Source organism: Mastomys coucha, unplaced genomic scaffold, assembly GCF_008632895.1.
Source record: "Mastomys coucha isolate ucsf_1 unplaced genomic scaffold, UCSF_Mcou_1 pScaffold13, whole genome shotgun sequence".
Classification (NCBI taxonomy): domain Eukaryota; kingdom Metazoa; phylum Chordata; class Mammalia; order Rodentia; family Muridae; genus Mastomys; species Mastomys coucha.
Genome location: NW_022196895.1, coordinates 42,985,822 through 43,005,047, shown reverse-complemented (window position 1 = coordinate 43,005,047; position 19,226 = coordinate 42,985,822). Strand labels below are relative to the sequence as shown.

The following is a 19,226-nucleotide window of genomic DNA, read 5'->3' as shown; positions in this document are numbered from 1 at the left end:
AATCCGCCTGCCTCTGCCTCCCAAGTGCTGGGATTAAAGGCGTGCGCCACCACTGCCCGGCAAAATATTATTTTCTATGAGAAGAAAATCTAACTTGTTGCAACCAGCTTGTGTGTAGCCCTGCAAACTCAACATAGACCACAGATCTGAAACACAAGCGGTGACCAAAATATTTTGAGATTTCTTTTTCTTCATTACAAATGAAGCTGACAGTATGATCTAAGAAAATAGACAGGAGTGGGGCAGCATTTATGGGATGGCATTACCCCAAGGAAAGTGACTCAGGGCAATTAGTGAGAAGAGTGGCTCCCAGGAGCTAGTTCAGAGCCAAGGCACTGTGTGAAATGAGCGCCCGAAGGAAGAGGCTCGCAGATGGTCATCACACTCCACTGCATCATCGGCTCAGAGCGCCCACCGACATGTGTGAACCCACCAAACAGACCTTGGTGGGCCCGCTGACCCAAAAGACATGAGGGGCTAACAGCATGGTTAGCAAAGGTGGCCACCCTCAGAGCTCCCAGGCCGACAGTGTAAGCACATTCTGCACAGGGTAAACTCACAAGCCTTCAAGACTGACGCTCCTGGCGCCTTTCTGTTTACTGCTCTATTACCGCACAAAGGAGAGGACATACTTTGAGGTAAAAAGCACCACGGTGCTGACAGAAGACCAAGACTTTAAGGCTCGTAGGGCATTCTGCACGAGGTAGCAAAACGTTGTAGACAGACATTCAATCGACAAGAAACCGATTCCTCTATGGGACACCACTCCTAAGGGTACACACAATTTCAGTTGCACAGGTGGGACGTTTGACCCAAATATTTAATACCTTTGTGTCTGGTTTCCCACCTTTCCTGCAATCTGTACTATATATATATATTTTTTCCCGTTTTTTCTAATCAGGTAGTGCATCTGTGATATAACCTTGAACAATCTGCCTCACGAGATCTGTTTTTCAAACACCGTCACTGAATTGCCTCTAATCAGTTGGGTAAAGTCGTCTTGTAGGGAGCGCACACAGGATGTGCCTGTTACACGTCTTCAATCAAAATGCACGTTTCAGCAGGAAATTAAAGCCTTCTGGGCCATGAGCTCACAGAACGTATACACGGGGAACATACCTCTCAATAGAAGAATGTTGTTGATGTCTCTCTGGAGCACTTCATTTGACTCTGCCTTATAAATAATCCCGGAATTTGCTAGGAATGTAATTGTTTTCAGTGCTTGCAGCATCAGTACCCAGAAGCATGTCTAGGTCAATTTCATGACTGTCATAAATCTCTTCTGAGCAATGGGAGAACAGGCATTAGCCTTCTGGGTGGCAGAAATCTGGGTTTCAGCTGGTCATTAAGCCTTTACTCTCCATATGTACACAATGACTGAAGGGATCCCAGACTATAGGAGCTGCTCCCCAGGAGGGCCGTTCCCTTACGGAATTGCAGATGCGCTTGGCTCAGCGTCTGAAAATCATTCTTGTACAACTTGAGGTTACAAGGATCTTGGTTAAGCATTTAGAAGGTGTTGTGCAAAGGAGGAGAGGCAGCGGGAGAAACACTGTTTAGGCACTCCATGAACCCTATAGTCTTCAAGCACCATGAGGCTTGCAGAACTGCTTCCATCAGAGTATAATGGAGAGGCTGGGCTGCAGTGTGGAACACGTGGTCTGGGGTTTGTGAGTCACTCTTCCTCTACCATTTGGAAAATGACTGTGTTTCTTTGCCAAAGCATTACCGCATTTCTGCATGGTGTGTGTGTGCACGCGTGTGCATGCACATGTGCTCATGTGCACGCTCGAAAGCGCTTGTGCTCACACACGTGTGTGAAGTTGGAGCATCTAGTACAGAAGTATTAGGGCATCTTTTTTTGGGAGCCTTTTGTCTCTAGGCAGCTAGCTGAGCCTGCAGAGAGAATCGGTGCTGTGTGCTAGAAAGAGAGCCTTCCTTAGTGACTTTGCCTTAAACAGTTCAAGGAAGATGAACTGTGCTCTTCAAAATTCAATTTCAAAAATAAATGCATACGCAATTTGTGTTTGTGAAGAGGTAAGAAATCAAAACACCAGTAAAAATAAATGTAATGTTTAAATTTACTGTCTACTGCTTTCCTTCACATAGATTTCTTTGAAGAAAGAGACACTTTAAGAAATCCAATCCTTCATGAAACTATTCTGATTTTCATAAGCTGCTAAAAATGGCTGAACTCTGGCTCTGCTGAGGGAACAGTATCATAGACTTGGTACTTTTTTCCTGTCTTGAAGACTAATCCACCAGGTTCCTCGCCCTTATAGACTGGACCCACTGCACATGAATTCCCTTATGGTTAGTCTATTTCTTTTGAAATAGAAACCAGAAATGTTCCACTTTAAAAGAGACAAAGCAAGCTAGCATCCACCATCGCTTGGATTTGGACTGTGGACCACAACACCTCACCCTCCACCTCATCCTCCAGAGAGACTTGACGGTCTCAGGAGATTTCAAGTTTGCAGAAGTACAAGAACAATGATGAAAATCCCTTCAGTTTTTCAAAATTACAAATGCCATTAAGCTTTACTATAAAATTCAAATAGAGTGTTTCTAATTTTAGTGTTAAATGAGGCTGGTCTATTCAGTAGACTATTTGCATAATTTAAAAAAAATCAGAGTATTAGGGAAGTAAAATTGACTGATCTGAACCTTAAAATTTTAAACCCCTGGTAGCTTCTTATTAATGAGGCTGAACACGGGAGAACTGTCCCAGCTGTCTCTTCTTAGTAGTTGAAGGGAATTATGGGAAGACTTTTGGACAAACTCACAATGTCCATTCAGTTTTCCTCAAATTCTTCAAGTAGCCCTTCTTGGAGAAAAGGAAGGCCATAGTTAACTCCTAGAGTTGGTCCTGAAGTTGCAGACTACTAAAACAAAAACTAAAAGTTTTTGCTTTTCTTCTTTATGCTTTCTATTTTTTCTTTGATATTTATACAGTTTGAACTATCTGCTGTGAAATATTTCTCACCCTAAAATATATTTTAAACTACTGTGTAATTAAAAAGATGCTATAAAACTAAGTTATAGGCTAAATTGGAGTTTATGGGCTCACTTGTCCCAGATGTAGTTGCTCATGCACGTTTAGTTCCTCATGTAGCAGTCTATGTGTCAAGGGCACACAGGCAGCAGTGCATCATGGGAGGAGATGGGGACCCAGGTTCCTTCCACCTCATTGTTCCTCATCCCTTAAGTATCATAATCCTTGCCTGCTCCAAGCTGACTTAGCTCCAAATCTCTGTTTCTACCACAGTTCACTGGTGAGACTTAGCCTTGTAGTTGGAAGTAGCTACAAAGGAGGATTGGAAATGTGTGGTTGGATACTGATTTAAGGGAAGCTATGGAAACACCGTACCCATCATACAACTTCCTGTGTCCTTTAGGAATGTCTGGGCTTAGGAGGCAGACTATAATGCAGGCATGTGAACATGTCCCCCCCCCGTGCCCCCCGCCCTGAAGGACCAATATGATAAGCAGTTTAGGCTTTGCACATTATATGGGAGCCTCTGTCAACTCAGCTTTGCTGTTGGTGCAAAAGTAGACACACATTACACACAAATGGTGGAGCTGTTGCATTAGCTCTCCACTGTGCCGTGATACGTTACCATGAATTTAGAAGTTTAGAACAACACGTTTCATCACGATTACCTGGGTTATGAGTCTAAGCATAGTTTACTTGATCTTTTTAGAATCTTATAAGGCTCTATCAAAGTACCAGCTACACCGTGGAACCTACTTCCAGGCTCTTGGAGATCTTGGCAGGATTTCTTTCTGGCTGTGGGTCTCAATTCTTGTTGTCTACATTCTCAGGCGCTTCTTGAGTCACCCATAGTCCTTTATCATACGCCCCTAACCACATGCTCTCTCCTATTAAGTTCAGCTGTCTCTGGAGTGAGGCGAGCACCTAGAGAACTGTATTCTAATGGAGTTGTTTTGAGAAAGAGACGAGCAGAGCCACAGTGACCCCCGGTATAATAAACAAATAGCGAAGGCATTATTTAAGGCAAAATGAAATAAAAATAAGTATCATGTGCCCTGTGTGCATTTGCAGCTGTGGATATGCAACAGTACCTGTGTAGTCAGTGGAAAACCTCAGGTGCTGGTCCTTGCCTTCTATCTTGTTTGAAGCAGGCTCTGTTGTTTTCCACTGCCCACGTTAAACGAGCTAGGCTGTGAGTTTCCAGGGATGCACCAGTTTCTGTTTCCCATCTCTCTCATAGGACCACTGAGATCACATATGCTCACGTTGTTTGTCTTGTTTTTATGTGCATTCTGGAGACTTGAACTCAGGTTAGTGGGCCTGAAGAGCAAGTACCCACGGAGCCATCTCCCCAGCCTGAGAGAAAGATTTCTTAAAGCCAGAAGGACCATGTGGAAAGGTACTCACCAAAACAAACAAAGAAACAACAATGTTTCTTATTCTAGTGCTATCAGGTACCTACTACCACAACAGTTAGTTAAAAGAAAATTAAGAAGGGATAGCTTAGCAACACAGTAGAAAAGATGGAGCTGCTGTTAGAACTCAAAGGAAATTCAAAGACAAAGTCTTTCATAGGGTGTTGGTAATTTCGACATTAATTCAAGCTCACCTGGAGCCTTTACAGTAGAAAGCCTACTAGGGGTTGTAAAAAAATATCACTAACACTTGCATGTGGCCATGGGAATCAGAGTTTGTCAAAATGTTTAACACAAATTATCTCACTTAATCCTCAAAACACTGCTATCATTTAGATTATTATTCCTATTAAGGAATTATTATTTGTATTACGGCCAAGAGAAATGATCTTTAGCAAATTGCAATTTGTTTAATATATGCACAACAAACATGAACTAGGGTATGACTCGGGCACTGGCTGAGGGGCCAAGCCCATTACATGCTATTTGGTGGGTAATGGGATCCTTTGAAGGCAGGGAAATGGAATAATTAGTAGGATTAGTGTTTAATTAGCCCAGAATGAAGCCTGGGCTGAAAGAGAGCTGGAGTGGATGCAGGGTCGTGTGAGGGCAAAGGCGTTGGTGGCTTGGACACGGGAGAGACCTAGAAATATATTTATAATATATATTAGGTCATAAAAAAACGACGGCCCTTGGTGAGGGACCGACGCCTGTCTAGCTCACTAGCTGTAGTAGGATATTCTCTAGTCCGCTGTCCAGCACACTCTAGCCATACAAATTTGTTGGTTCTTAAATACACTAGTAAGTCTTTTCTAACCTCTGGGGTGTCTGTTGCACGCACGAAGCAGCCTCTTTGTCTGAAACGCTTTTTTCTTTATTTCCATTCTTATCCAAGTCTCACTCCCCAGTGAATCCTTCCTGAAACCCACTATCTTAGGTTTGGTTCCATGTTGAAGTTTTTCTTAATAAAAGCCAATTATACCTCCCTCCCCTCTGTCAATGTACTGTGCAATTATCCACTTTCTTGACCCTCACATTGTTTTTCAAGTGGGTAGGGACTATGTTTGTTTTGCTCATCATGGTCAACATATAGCTATGCATGCAGAGTTCTTGGCAACATGTCATTTAGTGAATATTTATAAAGAAAATAAATATCTAACCTTCAATGCCCTTATGATCACTGTACTGTACATATCTGCCTATCTTTAAAAAAAAACAAAACATTTATTCTTCCGTCCTGGAATTACTCAACATATTTCTAGTAGAAAGCAGTGCCTCCTTCTTTGGTCTGCTGACTGATACAAACTCTATAATTCCCAGTAAAGGAGAATGTAAAGGGTGGGAGGAAAGGGCTGATAGAAAGGCTTGGAGGAGTGAATTCTTGTTCATTGGTGGAAGGAGCAGAAACATTGAAATAACTGTTTGGGGAAACAATGCAACAATATACACCAGAGGTCTTGAAATAAATATAAACACATTTACATTTAAGGCATTTTTATATGTATTCACCTGTCGAAAAATATAGAAACCAAACCATTTGTCACAACCAAATAAGCACTTCTAACCTTCCTATTATCCTGCTAAAGGAATATCGCAATAAAATGAGTCCTGATGACATTCTGCTCTATCAGTAGATCAGTGAAGCACTCAGCCCTCATCAGAGGAGCGTCCTGCAGTAGATGGGAATGGACAGACCACGGATGGACAGTGTACAGAGAGGGAGAGACTTTGGAGTTCTGAACCCTAAAGGACTGAGTTCATCAAACTCCCCTCGAAGCTCAGGGATCTGTGTGGAAGGGGGGTGGAAAGACTGGGAGAGCCAGAGGTGGTGGAAAACTCCACGGAAATGCTGCATTTCCCAGATACAGCAGGACTGATGCTCATATGAACTCACGGAGACTTTGACCACATGCATGGGATCTGCACAGGTCAAGCCAAACAAAATCCCAACACGACAAGGGGAAGTGGATGCAAATCCGACTCCTCCTTTGTTGTACCTCTTTTGGATGTGTTTTTTAAGACAGAAAGAACACGAAGTTGAGAGAGTAGGTGGGAGACCAATCTCAGAGGAGTTGAGGGGCAAGAATATGACCAAAATATATTGCATGAAATTCTCAAAATAATAAATAAAAACAGAAAAAGGACACTTCTAGGGTTTGAAATGACAAAGTAGAACAGCTAGCTATTTTTGCTCCTAATGGGAAACTGTTACTATTATAATAAAAATTAGCATTAAAGATAAAAAGAGAAAATAAATCATCATACTTTTGCAAAAGCAATTCCACTTCTACGAATCTCTGATAATAACACAGAGAGATATATCTGGTCTAGGATTGCATGTCAGCATGTTCTTTATTAACATTTTAAAAAGTAGAAATAATCTAAATGCCTAACAATAGAGGAGGTTTAACTTATTCAAATGATGGTTTATTTACTATAGATTAAAATTATGTTCTGGATAATAAGGATATGAAAAGTGCCCAAGTTGTAATATGACATAAAAAAAAATTAAACTATAGCACAACCTCAATTTGTTAGGAAAAGAAGAAAATGAATTTTAAAAAAGTATGGACAGGAAATTTAAAAAGTGAAAAACCCACTAAAATGCTATTAATGGCCATTTCTGGACGATGAGACTCCACAGGTTCATACTGGTTCATTATGATTTTTATGTACTTCCTAGTTTAAAATAACCACAGAAGCACCATGCTCCTTGTAGAAGGTATTTACTCCCTGCTCTAATGAGCAATTCTCTTTCTAGTAAGCCCTCAAGTGCTTCCGGATGAGAACATGCTCTGAGAAGTTTATCACCAGGCCGTTCCATCACTGTGCATGTAGAATGAATGTCCTTGAAGAGACCTATCAGACTTATCCCACTAACAAGGATACAATACAGTCTATCGTATATGTGGTATCATTAACCAACATGTCGCATTGCATGTGGTCATATATGTTGAACTAAGCAGGTGCCAGTCTGTTTTTTTAATCCCCATGGCCTTGCTGGATTAAGTCACTTGATGTCTTCTTTTGAGTAAAACTATGTTGAATTAGGCTAATAGAGAGGATCCTGCTTATCATGCTTTTGTACAGGTTTTTCTTATAGAGCAAAAATATGACCTACCTTTTAGAAAGCTTTATTTCTAATTGTTATACTTAAGACACTGGAAATTTAATTTGGCCATTAATTGGCCAAACTGATAAAAAAAAAAAAAAAACTTCTTCCTCTCTGTATGGCAAGGCCAAATAAACTCAACTCAACCTAAGACTGTTCATCTAAAGAAATGTAAAGAATTTTCACATACAGGAGGTGTTTATAGCACCTTTGGGACTTCAGGTAGTCTTTGGAAACTGGTCAGATAAGAGCACATGAAGGGTAAGAGAAAGCTGGTACATGCGGGCAGTTCCAGCCTCCTGGGAAGGCTGAAGCAGGGTTGCTTGGGCCCGGGAGGTGATGCCCATCCTGGGCAGCATGCTGTGCTGGGTTAGTTTTTGTGCTAACTTGACACAAGCTGGAGAATCAAGTAAATGCCTCTATGGAATCAGCCCGTAGGACATTCTCTTGATTGATTATTGATATGGGATGGCCCAGCTCATTGTGGGCAGTGCCACCCCAGGGCAGGTCTTCCTGGGTTGGTAGAAGAAAGCAGGCAGAGACAGGCATCAAGGGAACTTAGGCAGCAATCCTCCATGGTGTCAAGTCCTGCAACGCCCTCCCCTTCAGTGATGTGTCAGTGTGGAAATGTGAGCTGAAATAAACCCTTTCTTCCCCCAGTTACTTTTAGGTCATGTAAATTTATCACAGCAATAGAAACGCTAAGACAGTCGTGAAATCATTTGTCTCAGTCAAGATAAAGGCAATTTGAAAAAGGGACCCTTAATTGAGAGAATACCTCCATAAAGGTTAGGCAAGCCTGTGGAGCATTTTCTTATTCCTGAGTGGTGTGGGGGAGCCCAGCTCACTATGACTGGAGCCAACCCTGGACGGGCAGTCTGGGTTTCATAAGAAAGCAGGCTGAGCAAGCCATAAGAGCTACCCAGTAAACAGCATCCCTTGATGGCCTGTGCTTCAGTTCCTGCCCTGAGTACCTGCCCTGATTTCCTGCAGTGATGGAGTGGGACTTTAGAGCTAGCTCTAAGTGGAGATAAACTCAGCCCTTTTCAAGTCGTTTTTGGTCATGGTCTTTTGTTGTAGCAACTGGAACCCTGACTAAGATGGTGTTAAAAAGACAGTAAGAGTGAACTTTTCAGCCACAGAAAGAAACATATCAAGTTACATTATAACCCACACTGAGCTAGATTTCCATGGCAGCTGGGGCCTTAGAAAAAACCCTTAGGATCAAGCAGTTCTGGACACTACCTGTAAGACCCATCTCCTGCAATACCCAACTTACAATTCTAAGCAACGACATTCTCCCATGAACAAGTACGGGCATCATGATACATAGTGACCTCTGACTGGAGATAAGTGAACACTGTATTACCCACTGTATTACCTCACGTGAGAAATGTGCACAACCGTAATTGTTCTATTTGCTTAACTACAGGACACTGAAGCCACACTCCTTCATATGAAGAAGGCTATGTCTGAGCCTCTCCCTCCTTCCCCTGGAAACAAGGTAAGACATTTCATTAACATAATTTTCAAGTGATTTCCAACCCCCCTCAGGAAATCATGTATTCATACAGAGTCACCGCTTAAAATATATTATAAAATAAAAATACTGTACACTTGAGTTTAAATAATTCTAAGGTAGAAAATTTTTATTGACTGAAACCAATGAACATATCCACAAAAGGAGAATGCAAAAAGTTTCTGATTTAAAATGTAAGATTCCCATGTCATACTCATTACAAATAAAAGTTTTCATTTATGATCTGAAACACTGAGAAGTTATTCATTTGCAAAGGTATATGTAAACCTAGATGATTTTTAAATCATTAAAGTCAGAAACATTCCAGGGGGAGTCAAGAGGAGCACAGTGGAATTAACTCGTAGCAGTACCGGCGCCATTTTAGATTTCTTTCCTGCTCTACACCTCAAGTAAAATAAAGTTGTAGGACAAATGCCAAAACATTGATGGCCTGTGGCTGCTCCCTGATTAACTACTGCAGTGGGCATTGGATGGCCTGTGGCTGCTCCCTGATTAACTACTGCAGTGGGTGAGGTTCCATATTCTGCTAGGGCACCCGTCATACCTTCTGCCTGCAGACCTTCATTGACCCCTGAAAGCAATCTGACAGCAAAACCAGCACGGCACTCACTTCTCATTTCTTTCAAACAGTTTTCTCAACAAGTGCTCTTGGCTCATGTGAGGAGAGAAGGTACCTTAGAAACCAGTGCTCCTCTTAGGATATCCCTCACTGGTATTTGTCTAAGAAGCAGTAAGCCATATAGTATCTGTGGGAATAAAGTCACCGAGTCCTCTCGAAAATACACTTGGGCAGTTTCTCTTCAGTGCGAAAGAGTGAGGTGGCCGGAATGTGATGGTGAAGCCAGTCTTCAAGAACATCATGTGAGGGAATCCAGCTGGGCTTGTATGGTCTCCAGCTAGTTACATAGACAGAATAAAGACAGCAGTTAGTGAAGGGAATAAACCGCATACAAAATGGTTAGAAATGTGCAAACCAAAGGGAAACAGAGGCAGCGGGAACTCCATGCAGTGAACCATGCACGGCATAATGGTAACCCTCAGGCTGCTCTTCTCACTGTGCAAAGACGTTAGGATTCAGGCTTGTCATTTAATGTTTTTACATTCACGGAGGAAGAATACTTTTAAGCATTACTGTCTTAGGTGCACTCAGCTATTTTAGTAAATTGTCACCACATGGTAAAACTTTAACGTTTGGTAGTTAGTGAGATGCACTGGAAAGAAAAATGAAATATGCTCAAAGATAGATCTCTAAAATCTGGCAGCTTCCTTTTACCCGTGGGCTCAGCCATTTTAGTATGTCAGGTGGTCTACATGTAACGGGCCAGTGGCTCTGGGGAGCACACAATGCCCCGCTTAGTTCTACACAAAACACTCATCCTATCTATCTCTTTAATTTTCATTTTTTTTTCTGATTTAGTTTTCAGATTCTCTTCATCTTGGTTTTCCTCTTCCTACTGTGAAATATTAAGGTGTTTATAGGAGTTTAAAGAATTTGGCCCTATAATAAGGCATTGAAAAATAAAAATTCATTAACTCAAGGAAGCATTAGGAAACTTCTACATACTAGAAAACATTTATAAACACAGACCTTGTTGTAGAAATCAAACAACTCCTTGTGATTGAATTCCACTAGAACTTTCTCCATGTTCTGTAGAGAAGAGAAACAAAGGGAAAAGCATTCAGTTGTATGCAGTGCCCACTGCATTTCCCACTCTCCAGCTTGTCTGGGAATATGGGATTCCTAGAACTTACAAAGTCCCTGGGTAACATCCCTGAGAGCAAAAGCTTTCAACTCTACAAGGACATCTTTCTTTAAGTTGACTCCACAAAAGTTAATAAAGTATACGCTAGCAAGAGAACAATTCAATTATCTCTTTTTTCAATACAGAGATAATACATGAGATTATATTTCATCTTTCTCAGCAGTCGATTTAAAATCTAGTAAATACCATTACACTGGACGCGGTATATCTGATTGAACTCATCCAGCCACTAATGTCTCATGTGGGCACAGCCTCGGCCTCCAAGCACTGCCCCTGACAGTTACAATCTTAACGTGCTAAGATCTGTACCTTCTTTAATGTACACTCGGCTGAAGCTAACAGTTAACACAACAAAGTCAGGACTTGGTCACCTTAGATTCATCTCACATGCTTTGGAGCAACTATTCTGGGTGCTGCAGATAAACCCTGTGTTTCTATTGACAGTGATCTAGTTAAGAGGATTCCCAACCAACTCAACTGTGAGTAACCCAGCCGAAACAGCAAGCCACAGTGTTGCTAAAACCAATGGCAAAACCAATGACAGAATGTCAGGAATGTGCCACCCTTGCTGTGCCCTCTGCTTTGGCCACATGACACGGAATGAGCATCAAGACTGAAGAGGTGGGAGGGACGCTGTTGTAAACTGACATTAATTCCAGAGCTTAACCTTGTCGATTTCACTGTATCAACTTGATTCTCAGCTTCTGTGCTGTTCTTATAAAAAAAAAAAAAAAAATCTGTTTTGATGGTTTCCATTTTAATAACAAAGCCAGAATTTTCAAACCAAGCTATCTCCAGCTAACTCTTAGGTCAGTGGGCTGATTCAGAAACAGTACCTTCCTCTTCATGGAGCCTAAGAACTACGGGACCGACCGGCTTGCACAGAGTTCTTTACTTTCTCTTGTACACAAGCCTGAGAGCATGGGAAGCATATCGCCTGTGTAGCCTGGTCCCTTAGGAATGGTGTACATTATGACGGTTGTGAACTGTATTAAGAAAATATTCGGCTGATTGGCACACATCATTCAACACACAAAAGTCTAACCAGCACGATGTAGTGATACAATATTTTCCCTGAAGTTAGAAGGGGGATTAATCTCTCAGTTCCATGTCAAAGCTAAGAGGGAATTAAGTGGGAGACAACTATATAAAAATAGCTGATTCGCCTAACCCGAAACCCAGTAGTAAAGGAGGCTGTGTTTTGCTTTGCTGTTTTAAGGCGGTGTTTCCTAAAATGTTACACTAGGAGAAGGAACTGGAACACGCTTATTAAAGAAATCATAACTAGTGTGACAGGGTGTGGCAGACTAGAAAACACTAAGCTATCTTTCTTCTACAAAGGCACTGAACTAACAAAACCAGAATGTGTCTGTGAGAACACTAGATACATTTGTGCACAACAGTGGAATTGCTATAAGTGGAAAAAATGTAAAAAATGACAAGTGAAGGTACGTGGGTAGACTGGAATCCTGCACACCAGCAGTGAGACTTTAAAGTGCTGCAATCCCCACAGAAAAGCCTGGGGCTGGAGATGGTTCAGCAGCTTACAGCACTGGCTGCTCCTCCACAGGAGCTGAGTTAGGTTCCCAGCACCCACCTCGGGTGTTCACAACTGCCTGAAACTCAAGCTCCACTAGACAATGGTTTCTCTCAGCCCCCAAGAGGACTTGCACTAAAAGTGCACACCTCCCCAGATACAAAATTAAAAATGAAACTCTTAAAAGAAAAAGAGCATGAAGGTTCATTAAAAATGAAAAGCAGAGGCTGAGGAGATGCCTCAGTTGTTAGGAATGACTACTGCTCTCACAGAGGATCCAAGTTTGGTCCTTGTAAAATGAAGAGTTGCAAGGGTTTTAGGGGTAGTACTTGCTTTATAAAAATCTGTATGGAGACTCAGATGTGTAGGCGAATGGATCTGGATGTCATTTTACAACAAGATCGCAATCCCTGTTTTTATGTCCTATCTAAAAATTTAAAAACTATGTATATGAATGTGCTTGCATGTATATCCATGCCCATGTGCACGTCTGGGAGGCCAGAGGAAAGGATCTGTCTACTTTTTCTTTCATTGTCTACACAAGGTATGGAAGTTTTGTCCATTAAGGGAGGCAAACTTTTAACAGCCTCTCTCCACTTTAACATCCACACAAATCAGTAGCTACTTTGACCTGACCAAGAAGAAAGAAAATCATTTACAGTCAAGGAGATTTAGAATTTTTGGGAGGCTGCTCTTTGGGGCAACTGGATATCTAACATCTTTTCTTCGACTTTATATCCTTCTGCCTTTTGAGTCATGGTTCACTAGCATCTCTGCTGAGAAAGAATGGAAAAAGGTTAAAATTCAACTCTGTCACCTCAGCTACCATCAACTGTAACAATGGATTCTGTGGGAGAAAATAATTTTAAAACCCCAGCTACAGTAGCTTCATGGACTGAGACTGGAGGAGGGATTCTCCACCTGCTTCCTGTCTACCACTGTCACCAGAGAGTGAGTGGCAGTCCCAGCACCAAAGGATGTGTGGACCTAACAGCAGCTCAGGGTTGAGCAGCAGCACAGCCAGCAGGCTCACAGGTGAAGAGGAATGCTGTGGAGTCCTAAGTTCCACTCGTTCCTCCTCCCTGCTCCTAGAACTCAAGCTGTGTTCTGGGCTGAACAGCATCTCCCTTGAACTCACACAGTGGAACATTAACCCTTGAAGCACAAATATCGCTGCACCTCTGGACAGAGAGACTGGAAGAGTTGTCGGAAGAGTGGGCCCTGAGCCAGCATCTCTTAAAGCAGAGAAGAGGACAGATGCGTGTAGAAGGTAAACACAATGTAATGACGCCAGTAAGAGATGGTCATTTTCTAGCCCAGAAGAGAGGCTTCAGATGCCTGATGCTCCACAGCCTGATCTGGGTCTTCTACTCTAGAAGTGTGAAGAAATAACTTCATGCTTAAGTACATCCCTGTCACTCTGTTAAGGAAGCCTGTTATAAGTCCCTGCGTAAGCCTGTAAGTTTAAGGCTCTGACCCCAGCTGGTGGCCCAACTTTGGAAGATGGGTGAAAGTTTGGGGTGGAGGTAGCTGGAAGAAGCAGGCTTCTGGTCCTTATCCCTTCCTGTCTGTCCTCTTCCTGTTTCCCTAGTGCAATGACATAAGCAGCCTTTACTGAAAACTCCTAAAGCATACTCAAAACAACTTGAACTGACACATTTAAGTTTATGAGTTAAATAAATATTTCCCTGCTTTAAGTTGTTTTCTCAGGTATTTTGTTATTTAAACCAGAACAAATAAAAAGCAAAATTAAGCCAGGGCCAGGAAGCTGGAGAGGGTGGGTGGGTGAGCAGGGGGAGGAGGGAGGGAATAGGGGGTTTTTCCAAGGGGAAACCAGGAAAGGGAAGAACATTTGAAATGTAAATAAAGAAAATATCTAATAAAAAAATTGGAAAAAAAAAGCAAAATTAAAACTCAGACTAATAGAGAGTCATTGAAAGCTAATGTAGGTCCTTCTATCTCTTTCATAGATTAAAATAAAAATATATTACCCATCCCACCCCCATCCCAACCCCCCTGTGTGTAGCCCTGGACATCCTGGAACTCACTTTGTAGATGAGGCTTGCTTCAAATTCAGAGTTCTGCCTGCCTCTGCCTCCCGAGCACTGAGATTAAAAGTGTGTGCCACCTCTGCCTGGCAGAAATTTTATTCTTAAAAGCAATGGGAATCACTGAAGACTTCAGGTCTAAGAGTGACACAATTCTATTTACAATCAGTAACTCAATTTTGCTTTCCTTTGAAAACTGATTAGAACTGGCCAAACTGGCTGTGGGCAAAGCAGCCATGAGGTTGCTGATTTAGTTCAGGTAAGAAATTATGATTTGGAAGGCAGCTATGCTCACCACTATATCACCAAATGCCAGCCCAGGCTACTATACCCAGAGAAACTCTCAATCAATAGAGATAGAGGAAACCAAAATATTCCAGGACAAAACCAAATTCAAGCAGTATCTATCTACCAATCCAGTCCTACAGAGGATCCTAGAAGGAAAACTCCAACACAAGGAAGGTACCTACACCAAAGACAAGGCAATATATTAAGCATCTCACAACAAAACCAAAAGGAGAACACCACAAGCACATAAAGCCACCTACAAAAACAAACATAAAAGGAACCAACAGTCATCTATCTGTCTTTAATATCTCTCAATATTAATGGACTCAACTCCCCTATAAAAAGACATAAGCTAACAGACTGGATACACAAACAAGATTCAGAATTTTGCTGCATACAAGAAACACACCTCAATAAAAATCTCAGAGTAAAAGGATGGAAAAAGATCTTCCAAGCAAATGGTCCCAAGAAACAAGCTGGAGTTGCCATCATAATATCCAATAAAATAGACTTTCAACCAAAAGTTATCAAAAAAGATAAGGAAGGACACTTCATATTCATCAAAGGGAAAAATCTACCAAGATGAACTCTCAATTCTGAACATCTATGCTCCAAATGCAAGGGTACCCACATTCATAAAAGAAACTTTACTAAACCTCAAAACACACATTGAACCCCACACAATAAAGGTGGGAGATTTCAATACCCCCCTCTCTTCAATAAACAGGTCATTGAAACAGAAAGTAAACAGAGACACAATAAAACTAATACAAGTTATAAACCAAATTAACAGATATCTACAGAACATTTCACCCTAAAACAAAGGAATACACCTTCTCAGCATCTCATGGTACCTTCTCCAAAATCAACCATAATTGGTCACAAAACAACCCTCAACCACCACAAGAAGATTAAAATAATCCCATGCATCCTATCAGATCACCATGGCCTAAGGCTGGTCTTCAATAATAGCAAAAACAACAAAACAACAAAAACCCACATACACGTGGAAACTAAACAACTCTCTATTCAATGATAACTTGGTCAGGGAAGAAATAAAGAAAGAAATTAAAGACTTCCAGGAATTTAATGAAAATGTTGATACATCATACCCAAACTTATGGAATACAATGAAAGCAGTGCTAAAAGGAAAATTCATAGCACTAAATGCACTAGTAAAGAACTTGGAGAGATCTTACACTAGCAACTTAATAGCACACCTGATAGCTCAAGAACAAAAAGAAGCAAACTCACCCAAGAGAAGCAGACAGTAGGAAATAGTCAAACTCAGGGCTTAAATCAACCAAATAGAAACAAAGAGAACAACAATACAAAGAATCACAAAACCAAATGCTGGTTCTTTGAATTTGCAAAGGGATTTTCCTTTTGATGACTATGAAGTGTCCTACATTATCTTTTTTGATAACTTTTGGTTGAAAGTAGAGCAGGTAAACTATCTAAACAGGCCCATCCCATATGCCATAAGGAAATAGAAGTTGTCATTAAAAACCTCCTAATCAAAAAAAGCCCAGGGCCAGATGGATTTAGTGCAGAATTCTACCAGATCTTAAAAGAAGACCTAATACCAATTTTCCTTAAACTATTCCATAAAATAGAAACAGAAGGAACACTACTTAATTCATTCTATGAAGCCACAATTACTCTGATACCTAAACCACACAAGGACCCAACCAAAAAAGAAAACATCAGACCAATCTCACTTATGAATATCGATGCAAAAATACTCAATAACATTCTTGCAAATTGAATCCAAGAACACATCAAAACCATCATTCACCACGATCAAGTAGGCTTCATCCCAGGGATGCAAGGTTAGTTCAATATATGAAAATCCATTAACATAATCCACTATATAAACAAATTCAAAGAAAAAGAATCATATGATCATCTCCTTAGATGCAGAAAAAGCATTTGACAAAATACAACACCCCTTCATGTTAAAAGTACTGGAAAGGTCAGGAATTCAAGGCCCACAGCTAAACATAATAAAAGCAATTTACTGCAAACTAACAGCCAATATCAAATTAAATGGAGAGATGCTTGAAGCAATCCCACTGAAATCAGGGACAAGACAAGGGTGTCCACTCTCCCCATATCTATTCAATACAGTTCTCAAAGTGTTAGCTAGAACAGTAAGACAACAAAAAGAGATCAAGGGGCTACAGATTGGCAAAGAAGAAATAAAGATATCACTATTTGCAGATGATAGTATGCATAAGCGACCCCAAAAACTCTACCAGAGAACAGAACTTCTCCAGCCAATAAACAACTTCAGCAAAGTGGCGGGATATAAAATTAACTCAAATAAATCAGTAGCCTTCCTTTAAAGAAAAGATAAGCAGTCTGAGAAAGCAATTAGGGAAACAACTCCCTTCACAATATCCACAAATAATATAAAATATCTTGGCGTAACTCTAACCAAACAAGTGAAAGATCTGTATGACAATAATTTCAAGTTTCTCAAGAAAGAAATAGAAGAAGATCTCAGAAAATGGAGAATCTCCCATGCTCATGGATTGGCAGAATTAACATAGTAAAAATGGCCATCCTACCAAAGGCAATCTACAGATTCAATGCAATCCTCATCAAAATCCCAACACAATTCTTCAAAGACATGGAAAGAGCAATTCTAAAATTCATCTGGAAAGGCAAAAAAACCCAGAATAGTGAAAGCAATTCTTAACAATAAAAAGAATGGCTTAGGGAAATTACCACCCCTGACTTCAAGCTTTACTACAGAACAATAATGATAAAAACTGCATGGTACTGGTACAGAGACAGACATGTTGATCAATGGAATAGAATTGAAGACACAGAAATAAAACCACACACACTTACAAACACTTGATTTTTGACAAAGAAGTCAAAAATATACAATGGAAAAAAGAAAGCATCTTAAATAAATGGTGCTGGCCTAACTGGTTGTCTATATGCAGAATGAAAATAGACCTATATGTGCTGGTCTAACTGGTTGTCTGTATGTAGAATGAAAATAGACCCATATTTGTCACCTTGCACAAAGTTCAAGTCCAAGTGGATCAAAGACCTCAACATAAAACCAGATACACTGAATCTAATAGAAGAGAGAGCGGCTAAGAGCCTTGAAATCATTGGCACTGGGGGAAATTTCCTAAACAGAACTCCAATGGCACATGCTCTAAGATCAAGAATTGATAAATGGGACATCACGAAACTGGAAAGCTTGTGTAAGGCAAAGGATATAATCAATAGGACAAATCGGCAACCTACAGATTGGGAAAAAAACCTTCACTAACTCCACATCCAATAGAGGGCTAATATTCAAAATGTATAAAGAACACAAGCTAATCACCAAACGCCCAAACAACCCAGTCAAAAAATTGGGTATAGAACTAAACCGAGAATTCACAATTGAGGAATCTTGAATGGCTGAGAAGTACATAAATAAATATTCAAAGTCCTTAATGATCAGAGAAATGCATATCAAAAGGACATGCATGGTATGTACTTACTAATAAGTGCATATTAGCAAAAAAAAAAAAAAAAAAAAGGTACAGAATACCCAAGATATAGTCCACAGAACTCAAAAAAGTCAACAAGCTGAAGGGCCCAAGTGAGGATACCTCAGTCCCACTTGGGAGGGAGAAGAAAGCAACCACAGGGGAGGGGGAGGGACCTTGGAGGTAAAGGGGATGAGGGGTTGGGGGAGGAAAATGAGAACCTCATCTGGTATTGGGTGGGGGTAAAGGACTGAAGCCCTGAGGACCAGCAGAAAGAATGGAAACAGGTAACCCCAGGAGGTAGGAGATGGGAGGAACCTCCAGAATGTACCAGAGAGACCTGGGAGGTGAGAGACTCTCAGGACTCAAAGGGAGGGACCTTAGATGAAATGCCCTACAGTGAGGAGAGGGACCTTGTAGCTCTCACCTCCAGCAGAAAGACAGGACATCAAGTGAGGGATGGGGTTGCCATCCTACAGTCAAAACCCTGACCCATAATTGCTCCTGTCCGAAAGAACTGCAGGGATGGAAATGGAGAAGAGCCTGAGGAAAATAAGGTCCAGTGACAGGCCCAAAATGTGATCCAGCTCAAGAGGAGGCCCCAAGCCCTGACACTATTACTGAGGCTATGGAGCACTCACAAAAAGGGACCTAGAATGACTGACTGCCCTCCGAAAGACCCAACAAGCAGCTGCAGATATTTGCAACCAACCAATAGACAGAAGCTGCTGACTCCTGTGGCTGATTAGGGAAAAGCTAGAAGAAGCTGAGGAGGAGGGCGACCCAGTGGAGGACCAGAAGTCTCAATTAACCTGGACCCTAAAATCTCTCAGACGCTGGACCACCAACCAGACAGCATACACCAGCTGATATGAGGCCCCCAATAAGCAACAAGTAGAAGACTGTTGCTCTTCTGTGTTCATTCAGAAATGATGCACCTAACCCTCAAGAGACTAGAGGCCCCATGGAATTTAGAGGTCAGGTAGGGGGTGGGGGTGGGGACATGCCCTTGGAGACAGGGGTGTGGG

The 19,226-nt window shown here is 41.3% G+C and overlaps 1 protein-coding gene across 2 annotated transcripts in view; it reads right to left on the bottom strand.

Moving 5' to 3' along the window:
- Positions 1–9,142: 9,142 nt before the first annotated feature.
- Positions 9,143–19,226, bottom strand: part of Commd10 (COMM domain containing 10) — a 136,622-nt gene continuing 126,538 nt past the window's right edge. The window contains exons 6-7 of one of the 2 annotated variants that reach the window (XM_031365648.1): positions 10,651–10,710; positions 9,143–9,958 (exon numbers count right to left, since the gene is read on the bottom strand). In XM_031365648.1, coding sequence (XP_031221508.1) covers positions 9,920–9,958; positions 10,651–10,710 — 99 coding nt within the window. In that variant the 3' untranslated portion in view covers positions 9,143–9,919. The remainder of the gene's footprint in view (positions 9,959–10,650; positions 10,711–19,226) is intronic. The other variant, XM_031365647.1, reaches the window with a different exon arrangement.